The 14,455-nt window shown below is 37.0% G+C and overlaps 1 protein-coding gene across 3 annotated transcripts in view; it reads left to right on the top strand.

Moving 5' to 3' along the window:
- The window catches only part of TMEM131 (transmembrane protein 131), a 228,844-nt gene that overhangs the window by 93,170 nt on the left and 121,219 nt on the right, over nucleotides 1–14,455 (top strand). For all 3 annotated transcript variants that reach the window (XM_027621084.2, XM_027621085.2, XM_027621086.2), the window contains one exon: nucleotides 13,203–13,271. In XM_027621084.2, the coding sequence (XP_027476885.1) occupies nucleotides 13,203–13,271 (69 nt within the window). The remainder of the gene's footprint in view (nucleotides 1–13,202; nucleotides 13,272–14,455) is intronic.

Below are 14,455 nucleotides of genomic sequence, written 5' to 3'. Positions count from 1 at the left end.
ACAACTATTTTGGTTGCCTTTAGTAGCCATAGCATCTAGAAGATTGTAGTTAGATCCAAAACTTGGTAATATTTTAATGGAAGATAAAATCTGCTAATATTTACAGTTTCAATAATTACCCTGTTTTAAATTTTGTGAAAAAGCTAAAGGAAATGTCCTTAAGCTGTTTTTTAAGATTTCATTTTGGTTTGTACTTTGATTTAGTTTCTAGCTCTGGAGATTTTAACTGCACATGAAGTGACAAATATGCAAAAAAAAAAAAAAAAGTACTTTGCATAAATCTTGAAGACTGTATCAAGTTGATGATAAGAAGTCAACTTACCAGAAGTGAGCATAAGTAAAGATAGGACTAACTTTGCATTAAACCACAGAAGCAGATGTTGGTAAGCTCCTTTGAGTAGGCCAGTTTGCTTCACTTATTTTTTTAAAGCATCACGTTATTCTCACCTTAAATACAAGTGTGACAGAATTGAGATTTCTGAAATGATGTGAGGGGCTTGGGGACTTCTCCCCGTAAGAAGCATTTGGATGATTAAAATTAGCAAAGACAGAGTATCTGGAGATTGTTCAAAGGACTTAAAATGAATTGAGAAATATTTATTCAACAAAATGTATACCTGGTAAGAATAGTGTGGAAGGTCATAGCATTCAAAGCTAGAGACTGCACCCATCACCCCCATAGTTCTGCCTTTCATAATAAAAACTATTTTGGTGGGCTTGGCAGACAAGTGGATGTTCCCATCTCCCCCAGCTCACTGGGATTGGACAGCTATTCCAGTTGGATGTGGCAGACAGAGAACATTGACAGATCTCATTTTCCATAGGCTCCATGCTGTAGAGGCTTATTTTGAGTGGCTGGTGGCAATCAGGTGATGTTTGTCTCCCCTCCTGCCACCCTTTCCAAGTATGGGCATCAGAATGGGCAGCTGGTGAAAAGAACAGTCCCCTTTTCCTACACAGCTCTGTGTCCTAGAGAGCTCTTTCAGTGTGCTCAGCAGCTGAGTGACAGGCCTCATATGCCCCAGCTTCCTAGGCAAAGCCTACTCTGGGTAGATTTGGCAGTCAGTGAACCTAGGGATAAGTCTAACCAAAGATGTGCAAGACCCGTACACTGAAATCTCCAAACATTACCAAGAGTAAGTAAAGAAAACCCAAATAAGCGGAGAGAGAATACTGTCTTCATGGATAAGAAGAATCAGTATTAAGGTGTCAGTTCTCTCCAAATTGATCTATATATTTCAATACAATCCAAATCAAAATCCCCACAGTCTTTTTTTTTGGTAGAAATTGCCTACAATCTAGCTAATTCTGAAATTCATATGGAAATGAAAGTAACTTAAAATAGTAATAATGTAATAGAAATAATCTTTTTATCAAAGATTATTGAACATGTAGAGAACCGATAAATGGACCCATAACCAAGAAGAAAATAGAAACGTCTAGAAATGACAGATGGTGGAAGTAGCACACAGGGAATTTAGTACATCCATTATACATGTTCAGTGATTTACAGGAAAACATGAATATAACGAAGGAAAAATGGACGTTATAAAAAAACAAAATGGAAGCTCTAGAGCTGAAAAATACAGTTTCTGAAGTGAAAATTTCACTGAGTAGGATTAATAACAACATAGACATTACAAAAGAAAGAGTGAATTTGAAGACATAGTGATGGAAGTAACCCAAACTGAAGCACAGGAAGAAAAAAAATGGAAAAAGAATAAACAAACCCTTGGTGACTTTATGGTACAATGGCAAGCAATTTAACACAGGTGTAATTAAGTTCCGGGAATTGGGGGGCGGGGGAGGGCTGTTGAAGAACTTCAGTAAACCCAGTGCACAAGTAACACGAAGAAAACCACACCAAATCACATAATATTCCAGTTGCTGAAAACCAGTGAGAAATTGAAAAGCAGCCAGGAAGAAATAAATTACACGTAGGGATACAAAAGCTAAGAATGACTGCTGGCTCTTCATCAAAGACAGTGCAAACCCAAAATCAGCAAAATGGCATCTTTAAAATAGCAAAAGAAAAAACTGTCAACCCAGGATATTATATCCAGCAGAAATATCCTCCACAAATACACTTCCAGACAAAAGCTAAGAACGTGTGTCACTCTAAGAAATGCTAAGGCAGTTCCTTTAAATTCTGAAGGTATAACCATTACAGATGAAAACACGGCTCTAGACACAATAATGAAGATCATCAAAAAGGTGAAAATATGTGAATAAATATGAAAGACATGTTTTCTCATTAAAAAAATTTTTGAGATAATTGACTTTTAAAAACAAAAATAATTACAATGTTTTATGGAATTGGTAACTTGTATACATTACATGTATGATGATAGCACAAAGGACAAGAGGAGGGAAAACTGAGTTGTAAAGTTCTTACATATATGTAAAGTGGTATAATATTATTTGGAGTTAGGCTGTGATAAGATGAAACAAATACTGGAAGATATATTAAAATCATTTAAAAAGAAAAACCCAAAGAGATCTAACAGATAAAGCAGTCATGGATATAAAGTGGAATACGAAAAGAATACTTGATCTGAAGGAAGGCAGATAAAGAAGACAAAAGGAATAAAAAGCAGATGGAAAAAATAGAAAACAAATAGCAAGATGGTAGACTGAAATCAACTATATCAAAAATTAGAATAAATGTGAACAGTTTCAAAACAGTTGTCAGACTGTATTAAGAAAGAAAGATCCAAGCATATGCTGTCTATAAGAAATGTACTTTAGTTTTCAAATTACATTTACTTTTTTTACCTTTTGTTTTATAATAATTTTAGTTTAGAGAAAAAGTGCAAAAATAGTACAAAGAATTCCCATATACCTTTGACCTGTGTTCCTCCTTACTTACCATTTTGCATTTACTTTATCATTTATTATCTTTCTCTCTACCTCTTCTCTCCTTCCTTTTTCTTCCCTCCCTTCTATCTGTCCTTCTATATATACATATAATGTATATGTAATTATTTTTCTGAATTTTTTGAAAATCAGTTATAGTTGCTCCTTTACTCCTAAAAACTTCAGTGTATATTTCTCATAAAGAGGGACATAATTTTATAAAAGCAGAGAATATGTATCAAAATCAGTAAATTAACACTGACACACATAGTATCATTTAATCTATAAACTTTATTTTAATTTGTCAATTGTCCCGTTGTTGGGACAATTTTTATTTTTTTATTTTTATTTTTTAAAGATTTTGTTTATTTGACAGAAAAAAAGCACACACAAGCAGGGGTAGCAGCAGAGGGAGAGGGAGAAGCAGGCTTTCCACTGAGCAGAGAGCCCAATGTGGGGCTCAATCCCAGGACGCTGGGATCATGACCTGAACCAAAGGCAGTTGCTTAACCGACTGAGCTACCCAGGCACCCCTAAGGACAATTTTTATTTTAAAAAAGAAAAGAAATTTTGGTCCAAGCCTCAGGCTGGTATCAGTCATATTTAATTTTCATGCCTGTTTAGTCTCAACTTTAATGTGAAACAGTTGATTTGTCTTTTTTATGACCTTGACATTTTTTTTTTTTTTTTTTAAGTAGAGGCTATTGATTTTAAAAGGAGAGGCCAGCATCCTAGTTTGGGTTTTCTCATTGTTCATTTTAGATTATGCATTTTTGGCAGGAGTATCACTTAAATTTGTGTCCTGCTCAGTTCATCTGATTATCAGGAGGCACAAGATGTCTATTTATTCCATTTTTCCTTTGTAATTCATAAATACCTTGCAAAGGAGTACCTTGAAACCATGTAAATATGCTGTTTGGCATCAAACTCACTAGTTACAGCAACCACTGGTGAGTCTGCCTGGAAATTACTGCTCTAGTGATTTTTTTTTTAATTCTTTTTTCCTGTTTTTTGTTTGTTGTTGACATTCTAATGCAAGGAAGCTGTAAGGTAAAAGTCGAAGTTCATTTTTATCTGTATAGATATCCAATTATTTCACCACCATTTGTTGCAAAAACTGTCTTTTTCCAATTGAATTTCCTTAGCACTGTCATTATAAATCAGTTGACCATATATGTTTGGGGCTATTCTGTATGATTTTCACATGTCCCTGTTCATTGAACACTTCCTTACTTTCTGAAACATCAAGATGTTCCAGGCTTATTCCATAATATTCCTGCCACAGCCCTGGAACATCCCACTCCTTCAGAGACTTGTGCTTCATTTTAGTGGAGGGTATTTACAAGCTAAGATCTGTATGCTGTGTGTACTCATTGCTGCTGGGGAATCGTTGCAACTGAGGTGTCATTGTCTCTAGACCTTGTTAGAGTTAGGAAGAATGTTTCTGTGCATACATTTCTGTATCTATGTATATTAAAAACCATGAGTTGTTACTGATAACTCCAGTTTTAATATAGCACCACAGTGGTGTTCTGCCCTTCCCCTTTTTGTTTCTGTATATTCTCCGGCAATGAGAAATCTGGCTCCAGTTATCCACAGAATATAGACTTGATTGCTCAATACTAGAATACAAATAAATTTGTTTAAGATTGGTTAACTCATACCACCATGAAAAACAAACCTACTAGTTGGAAGTGCAGTGTTTAGAATTTATTATTTTGTTCAGTTTGAATGTATATGTTCAAAATATTTTACTCAGAATTGACATGTGTTGTGTTCTTCACCTTTCTCTCCATCCTTCTCCACTCCATCCTTCCCCCACCCTCATCTGCATTGTGGTTATGTTCATTCCGAAGAAAGTTTGGCTCTTTGGTTTCTGGTTTTGGTTTTTTTTTTCCAGTTGAGATTCTTTTTAACCTCTATTTTAAAGACTCACTCATTTTAAATATATGAAACAGTAGAATTCAAAAAATCAAATCTGTATAAAAGTGTCAAACATGTGGATTTTTTTATACCTCTCTTCTGCAAAAGGAAGCATAGTATAGGCTTTTTTATTCATTTGATCAACTTAAAAATATGTCCTATAGAGACCTTTCTCATTATTTTTATGGATTACAACATAACCATATTATGTGGATGTGGATTACATATGAGCAATTGGTTTCTAGTATTTTGCAGTTGCAAACAGTGCTTCAAAGAATAGCCTTGTGTATATGTATTTTCATATTTTTGAAAGTTATCTGCAGAACAGATTCTTACAAATAGGATTTCTGAGTCAAAAGATAAGTGCATATGTAATTTGTATTGTTAAAAGTACATGGTTAGGGTAAATTCCTAGACATGGGAGTGGTGAGTCAAAAGGTAAATGCATATGTAGTTTTGTTAGTGTTGCCAAATTCTCTTTCAAGAGCTGTGCCAATTTGCATACCCCTCATCAGTGAATTAGAGTCACTGTTTTCCTACAGAATATGTTATACTTTTTAATTTTTGTCAATCTAATAGATCAGAAATTCTGTCATCATATAGTTTTAGTTTGTCTTTCTCTAGTTGAGTGAGGTATATCTTTCTGCATATTTTATGCCATGTTTATATTTATCCTTTGATATTGTCTGTCTGTGCTTATTCTACATATTTTTCCATAGGACCTTTGATCTTTATTTCTTCCATTTTAAACCCTTTCTTATTAGAGGTAGTAGTCCTGAGTTGCCAATATTTTCTCCCTGTTGGTCAGGGAGATTTGATTTTAAAGAAATGTACTTTGAGTATAAAAAATTCAGGTAAGTTAAAAGTAAAAAGATGGGGTGGGGAATAACACTATCAGACCAATTAGACTTTAGGACAGGGAATATTATCAGAGGTAAAGAGAGACATTTTATCATTATAAAAGAGAGAATTCATCATGAAGATACAACAGTCCTAAGTCTTTGTAGATATTTATTAAACACTGCACCCAGCAATCACAGATTATGTTCTTTGACATAGCAGAATTAGAAATCATTAATAATTTGAGAAATTGAAATGGAAGCGTGTGACAGAATTCAACATCTCTTCATGATTTAAAACACTCAGCCGACTAGAAATAGAATTTCCTCAGTCTGATAAAGAGCATCTATGGAAAAAAAGCCAGCATGATACTTATGGTAAAAGATTGAATGCTTTCTTTCTACTGAGAGCAAGACAGGGATATCCACTTTCATCACTTCTACTCAATATTGTACTGGATGTGCTGGTCAGTACAAAAAATAGAAATAAGAGGCATCGTTTGGGAAGGAAGAATAGAAAGGTGTTTGTCTACAAATAACATGATTGTATAGAAGATCCTAAAGAAATACCCAAAAAAGCAATGAGAATAAGTGAATTTAGTAAGATTGAAAAGTATATAGTCAATTCTATTTCTGTATTATAGGTGCAAAAGTAGGGCACCTGGGTGGCTCAGTTGGTTAAGTGCCTTCAGCTCAGGTCATGATCTGGAGTCCTGGGATTGAGACCCACATCGGGCTCCCCGCTCAGCAGGGAATCTGCTTCTCCCTCTGCCCCTCACTCCACTCTCATACTTGCTCTCCCTCTCTCAAATAAATAAAAATCTTAAAAAAAAAAAGTGCAAAAGTAAAATGTTACAGAAAAATGCCATTTATAGTAGCCTCAAAAGATGTTACATACTTGAGGATAAATTTATGAAAAAAACTTTGAAATCCATACACTGAAAACTATAATTGACCCTTGAACCATGTGGGGGTTAGGGGCACCAACCCCCTGTGCATTTGAAAATCCACATACAATTTTGACTTTCTAAAAACTAGTGATAGCCTAATGTTGACTGGAAGCCTTACTGATAACATGAACAGTTAATTAACATATATGTTGTATGTTTTGTGTATTATGTGCTGTATTCTTACAATAAAGTAAGCTAGAAAAAATATTTTTCAGAAAACCTTAAGGAAGAGAAAATACATTTAAAGTAGTATACTGTAAAAAATCCACATATAAGTGGACCCATGCAGTTGAAACCCATGTTGTTTAAGGATCAACTATATATTGTTTCTCTTAAAGTTATTCCATAAATCCAGCATGCTTTCTTTTTCTCCTTCTGTTTTCTTTTTGCTCCTCTTGTTGGATAATTTCAAATGACCTTTCAGTTCATTGATTCTTTCTTTTGATTGGTCAGATCTTTTGTTGAAGCTCTGCATTGAATTCTTCAGTCTAGTCATTGTATATTCTTCACCTCTAGGATTTCTGTTTGGTTGTTGTTTTACAAACACCTGGTTGTTTTTGGTTGTTTTTATATATTAAATATAACTCATTTAAAAGGAGTCCTCTTTCTTTGTTGAACTTTTCATTTCATTCATGCATTTTTTAAAAATTTTGTTTAATTGTCTTTGTGTCCTTGCAGAGACAGTTCTTTAGTCAACTTAACTTGGGGTTCTTGATGAATCAGCTGATCGTGTCCATGGGCAAGTGGGGCTTACTATCCAGGTCTCTGTTTGGCCAAGGATGTTAGTGGACCTCTGATGTCAGCAGGGTTGCCACTGGCTGAGAACAGTTGGGTAGACCTACCGACTTGGTTCCCTGTCCATGCACAGCTGGAACAGAGACTTCACAGTGCCTGCATTTTCTGCTTATGCTTCTAAGTTGGGCAGGACTGGGTGCTATACTCAGCAGTTAGGCGAGACTATGAATTTGCTTCCCTGCCCAGATGAGGCCAGAAAACAGGCTCCATAACCATTATGACTTGATGGCTGGGGACCTGAATCTAGCAAAGCTGCCCACGAAGCTCCCTGGCCAGACGGGACCACCAGCTCACCTCTACAGGTGAGCTGAGCCACTGGCTGAGTTTTCCGCCCAAGTGCCATTTTAAACAGGGCTACAGGTTGAGCTATGCAGCTTCCCAGTTGTTCTAGTTATGCTTACTGGTTGGGTGGGGCTGGAGGTTATATTCAATCCTAGGCAGGTCTTTTAATGTGCTTCCCAGCCCTGGTGAGGCTGTAGAACAGGCTTGGGGCTGGTACAGCTCATTGGGTGGGGACCCAAATCATGTGGCATGGTCCACTAAGATCCCTGGCCAGACAGGGCCATTAGCTTAACTTTGCAGATGGGCACAGCCACTGTCTAAGATCTCCACTTGGGTTTTGTTGCAAGGAGGAGGGTGGTCTGCCAAGTGCTGGTTGCTGTATATCCTGTCCTCCCCTGGATCCCAGCATGATCTCCAGTGGTCAAGTCCTCTTTCTTGTGACAAGACCTGAGTGGGCCTTCTGGGAAGCAACCCATTACACTGAGGGAGCTGGATGTCCACTTTGGTCTCTTTTCCTCTGGAGACACTGTAGGCCCAGGAGACCCTTTTACTGTGGCTCTGTGCCTGCCTTGGAGAGGTGATGTGATCAGAGTGTAGCCACTCCTCTTACCTTCCTGATGCACTGTCCTCTTCAGTCTCTGTGGTCCGGGAGGGTTCTTCATCCTCACCCCTGTGTTCTGGAATTTTCACAACAGTTTCTTGTCCGTGGATAGTTGCTAATTGATCTTCTTCTGAAGGGGACTGAAGTTAGCAACAACCTATATCACCATCTCAATGACATCACTCCCCAAAAGACACCATTTGTAATAGGAAAAGGAGGAACAGGGAGAAGATAGTCACAGTACATATATTTGATAAGGGACATGTATCTAGAATCTGTAAAGAACTCTTACAACTCAGTAAGACAAACATCCCAATATAAAAACTTTGAATAGACACTTTATGAAAGAAGATTTCTAGTTGGACTGTAAATAAATTAAATGATGTTCAACATTATTAGTCCTTAGAGAAATGCGAATTTAAGCTAATATGTATAATCTATATAATTTCTCTCAAGTCACTGTTTTTTTTTAGCTGTCTCTAATAAAAATCATATTAGAAACTATTTTAAACTATTGATGACTTTGAAAGTTTTGTTAAGGTACTTTTGTCCCCTCTTATTTCTGCTTGCAGTGCTTATTGTGGATCAAGATGGCAAAAGTATTTCTCGAATATGTGAAACACTGGGCTTCAGACTAGATGTAAGGAATCGCATTATGGTGGTAGGGCCCTGGAATCTGCTTTTCTACAAGCGTTTCTATAGCTGATTAAGGTGTAGGTAGACCACAAAGCATTCTTTGAGAAATACTGGGCCAAAGAGTACCTTTTGTTTGGGTAGTAGTTGCCTTTAGGAAAACATTTAAAATTTCCTAGTTTAAAAAAATTCCCAAAGCTCCACGAAGCCTTTATTTGCTTTATTGGGGAGCTGCCTGCTGAACTTTAACCTGACGGTCCACCAAGCACCATAGACCATGGCCCACAAGATTTCTTGTATCTTTCCAGTCGTTCCCTTGCTTGAAGTCAGGAAATAGTCTTTTTGCATCTCCTTATCCCCAAGTAAATAATAAGAATACAAATATTTGAGACTTTCAAACAAGTACAATCACTGGAAAGCATAAAATCATTCAATATACTATTATAATGTCTCAGATTCTGTTTCTTTGAAATTGGCAGAGTACCATTTTTCACATTACTTCTGCCCCAGTTTCTTTTTCAACATTAAAGATTTGCAAACTTTGTTTCTGTTATTAAAATGCTAAACAATGCCATCCCCTTTTAAAATAAGCATAGTAGCAAACAGCTGTGGATACATGATAGCTGTTATTGAATTTTTGTTGTTTTGTTTTTTAAATAAGTTTATACCTATGACAACTGGTGTTGTACCCACTGAAATACTGAACTGTTCCTTAGACATAAATCTGCTATTGTTTTGAAAATACACATTTATTTATGAGGGAATCATCTTTTATGCATTGGTCCTTCTGTCGTATTTTGTAAGAAATCTGTAAAGAACAATTGTTGGACACTGCGGGACACTGCTTCTGTGGAGCATTTTTTGGGAGGTCTTAGCCCAGACAAGGCATAAAAAATGAAAACAAGGTCTAGGGATTTAAAAGGAAGAAATACAATTGTTGTTACTTGCAGATGATTTATCTACAGAGGTAACCCAAAGTATTGATTATTTTGGCAGCACATATAGTGCTGGAAAAATCTAAAGGTATCTATAGACAAACTGTTAGAATTAACTTGCCAGAGATGCCTGGGTGGCTCAGTTGGTTAAGCGACTGCCTTCAGCTCAGGTCATGATCCTGGAGTCCTGGGATCGAGTCCCACATCGGGCTCCCTGCTCAACAGGGAGTCTGCTTCTCCCTCTGACCCTCCCCCCTCTCGTGTGCACTCTCTCTCTCTCTCTCTCATTCTCTCTCAAATAAATAAATCTTTTTTTTTAAAGATTTTATTTATTTATTCATGAGAGACAGAGAGAGAGAGAGAGAGAGAGAGAGAGGCAGAGGGAGAAGCAGGCTCCCAAGGAGCAGGGAGCCCGATGCGGGACTCAATCCCAGGGCCCTGGGATCATGACCTGAGCCGAAGGCAGACGCTTAACCATCTGAGCCACCCAGGTGCCCCTCAAATAAATAAATCTTTAAAAAAAAAAAAAAAAAGAATTGCCAAAGTGACTTGGGGTAGAAGATCAGTACACAAAAATCAGTAACTTTTTAATAGAAAGCAATACCCAGGTATATCCAGCTGCCTACTAGACACCGCATCTAGATAAGACATCTCAAATTTAAATGTTTAAAACAATAAATACACTTGAACATCTAACCCATCTATCCTTCCTCATCTCTAACCCACTCTTCCCATGTCATGACTCTGTATCCAATTTCTCAGGCCAAATTTTTAGAATTAAGTCATCCTTGATTTCTCTCCTTTCACATTCCAAAATCAGTCCATCAGCATGACCTGTTGCCTTTAGCTTCCACATATATTCAGAAAAGAGCCACTTCTCACCACCCTGCCTTGTAATCCCCCTAGACCACTGCACCATCCCCTCTTGTCTGGACTACTGCAGGACTCCCTGCTTCTACTTTGGCACTCCTACAATCGGTTCTTGACACAGCATCCAGAATTAACCTTTTCAGATGTGTCAGATCATGTTACTCCCTTGTGGAAGACACTATAGAGGCTTTTTGTTACACTTAGAATAAAACCCAGATTCCTGCAAGGAGACTTGGCCTTTGTACTTCTCTGATCTCAGCCCCTCCCTTCCCCCTCCCTCCCGTCACTCTGGCCACTTCAGCCTTCTTGCTCCTCAGCATGCCAAGTAGATCTCCTTTCTCTCCCCAGATCTCCACCATTCAGGTCTCAGCTCAAACGACCTTCCTCAGAGAGACCTTCTCTGTTCCTACTGTATTTGGTTTGTCCTTATTTATCCCTTGTTACCTACTATGTTCTATTTTTGTCTCCCCTATTGGGATGTTAGTGCAATGAGAGCAGGCTCTTTGCTTTGTTTCCATACCCCCAGCCACTAGACAGCCCCCCTTGCATCCGTTATATTTGTGCTGAATCAACACCATGTATATGGTTTGGTTTTGTTTTTTTTCTTACCTTGCCTGGCCACTTCAGACATTTCCATGTGCAACTTGGGGAATAGATTCTCAGTTCTGTGAGGGGGGAAAAAAACTGTATCTTAATCTAATGCAGTCAGTGTAGTGTTTATATATATGAATTAATGACTTATACACATTTACTTCATGCATTATCCTTTTCCCCCTTGATTGCATTAAGATTTTATTGTTTGGGTTTCATACCCTTGAAACTAATGAGCTAATCAGCTTCTCTTATTTTAAAGGTGCCAGAGAGTGTCCTTGTTATATAATGCCTAAGAAGAGCAGAAATCAAGAGGGAGTAGATTCTGTACCTCTTGCTGAGTGGCTCCTGTCTTGGGGGAACTGTGCCGCCTTTGTCCCAGTGTCTTTAGATTTATGCTTTATTAAGTAGAATCTTATATTTGCTGTTTTCCTCCTTGTTTGTGTTTTTCCTTTTTTCTGTTCAGCATATGTAGAGGGATTATCAAGCTAAAAACATCTTAAGATCCTATTACTTTTAGTGCTTCGATTCTACTACTCAGACTATTTAATCTTTAAATAGTCTAAGCTAGGGGCACCTGGGTGGCTCAGTCCTTAAGCATCTGCCTTTGGCTCAGGTCATGGTCGCAGGGTCCTGGGATCAAGCCCCACATTGGGCTCCCTGCTCAACGGGAAGCCTGCTTCTCCCTCTCCCACTCCCCCTGCTTGTGTTCCCTCAGTCGCTGTCTCTCTCTGTCAAATAAATAAATTTTAAAAATCTTTAATAAATATATAGTCTAAGCTATTTAAAGAGCTGAGTTAAAGCTAAATTTCCTACATATTCTGAATGTCCTTGCCTGTTTCTAATGTATGTCCTGTATTTCCTGAATTAAATTACTATATCATTTGAAGCTGTGTTCTTCTGAATTGTGTTGATGGAAATAGTTTTACAGAATGGTTTTGCTCTAATGTCATTTCTTAAAATACAACAGAAAGATAAACATCTACTATTTAGAAACTTCAGTGGCTTACTGAATTTCTGACTTTCTCAGTACTTAAACAGATGACCTGAGGCATGTGGACAGCCCCCCACCCTCCCAGGGTATTTCTGTGTCACATCATTGTTAGGTCATGGCAACGACTAGGCTTGTTGTTGAGAAATTGGTTTTAGTGAGAAGTTCTAGTATCAAGTGGGATAGTGAGAAATAATACTCAAATAGATCAGTGTGTTCTAAACTCTCAGATGAAAAAGATATTTCAGTTCTTAAAAGTTTCTATCCCTGGGGCGCCTGGGTGGCTCAGTCGTTAAGCGTCTGCCTTTGGCTCAGGTCATGATCCCAGGGTCCTGGGATCCAGCCCCACATCGGGATCGCTGCTCGGCAGGAAGCCTGCTTCTCCCTCTCCCACTCCACCTGCTTGTGTTCCCTCTCCCTGTCTGTCTCTCTCTCTCTGTCAAATAAATAAATAAAATCTTAAAAAAAAAAAAGTTTCTATCCCACAAAATTCATTTTTGTTTAGTTCCTTTGCCACTCTAGTTAAAATGTGATTGTGGTTTTTGTCTGTATACTGTATTGTCTGCCAAGTATGTATAGTTGTGTTGACTATTTATTGTTCATTGTGCATGTATCAAAAAAGAAAATCTAAGTGAGCATATAAAGATATATTGTTATCAACTATTTCAAAAAATTAATTTCAACATTGAGTCTACCTGAGCATTTTCTGTTTTCATATACCTTTGAATAGGAAAAGTACTCTCCTTTTTTTTTTTAATTTTAAAAACACACATTTATTGATTTCCTCTATTAAGAAAAGTAATGCACATTCCCAATAGAAGATTAGGCTACACTTAAAGATACTTTGTTGTGACAAAACTCAAGTGTCTGACTTCAGTTTTGGGGTATATATTTTTTAAAGAATTGTTTCTTACACTCTTTTGTTTTTACTTACAGTATATCTCTGTACCGGGGTAATTGCAGACCTATACGATTTGAGCCACCAATGCTGGATTTCCATGAACAGTAAGTTTAAAATTTTCAGACCATAGTTTCCCATTAAACTATTATGTGTATTTTATGCATTTATTTGTCTTGCTTTTTACCTGTGTTATCTCTCTGAGAAAGTTACATTTTCAAGTACAGGAAAACAATGTTGAATGCAGTTTGAAAATGGGAAGTCCCCCTCTTGTGTGCGCTCTCTCTCTCTCTCTCTGGCAAATAAATAAATAAAATCTTTAAAACAAAAAAGAAAGAAAGAAAGAAAGAAAATGGGAAGCAAGTATCTATTATGAGTCTAACATATAATATTAACTTTTGAAGTTTGAAAAATACCCACCTAATAAAGTCCCTGGTTCAAAGGATCCTATCTTCAGAAGCAGCATAAAACTTTTAGGTTACTTTTCTGATTAGTAATTCATTTCCACTTCTATTTAAAATTTTCCATGTGGATATAGAAAGATGTATCATTATTATTTGTTGGCATGTGCTTTTAAAGTATAGACTTCTATACATCACCAAATAAGTATTATTATCACTAATCCAAAAGAGCAAACAAAAGAAAATCCTGCAGAAAGACGTGGTTCAACCACAGATTGCTTCCTCAAACCATATTTCTGGCTTCCCTTCTACCTCTGAGCCTCAGGTTTTGCACATCTCAGATACACTGAGAAAAAGACAAGTCTACCTGTATTTGGTTCCAGTCTAATTCAGCAAGTAGATAAGGAAAAATTCTTAGTGCTAGAGCACGTAACTGCTAGAGCAATGCCACCCTGGTAAACTAGCAGGAAAAGAAAACAATTTAAAAGAGGAGTGGTAGAGAAACTGTATATAGATCTATTTGATTCAGTAAGTGAAAATTATAATTTTCTTTAATGTTGTCAGAGTTGTAATTAACCATTTTTTACTAGTAAACATATGAAGTTTAAATAATTTATTTACAATCTCAAACCTGGAATAATCAAATACACTAATTATATTTGTACAGAACCATGGTAGAGTAGCTAGCATAAAAAGCAAGATACCTGATAGCGACTCCCAACTTTTAAGACTATATTCCTACAGAGATCATGGATTTTAGGGGTAGCAGTGCAGAGAGAATTTTGTATGGTTCTTTGTGCACTTCTAGATGGAATCAGTATTTTGGAATAGTCATTATGTAAGTAAAAGTGACTTCTGGGTGTTAGATTTATAGACCATAATATTTGGAT

This window comes from Zalophus californianus, chromosome 8, assembly GCF_009762305.2.
Source record: "Zalophus californianus isolate mZalCal1 chromosome 8, mZalCal1.pri.v2, whole genome shotgun sequence".
Lineage (NCBI taxonomy): Eukaryota > Metazoa > Chordata > Mammalia > Carnivora > Otariidae > Zalophus > Zalophus californianus.
This window is presented reverse-complemented; position numbering and strand designations above follow the sequence as displayed.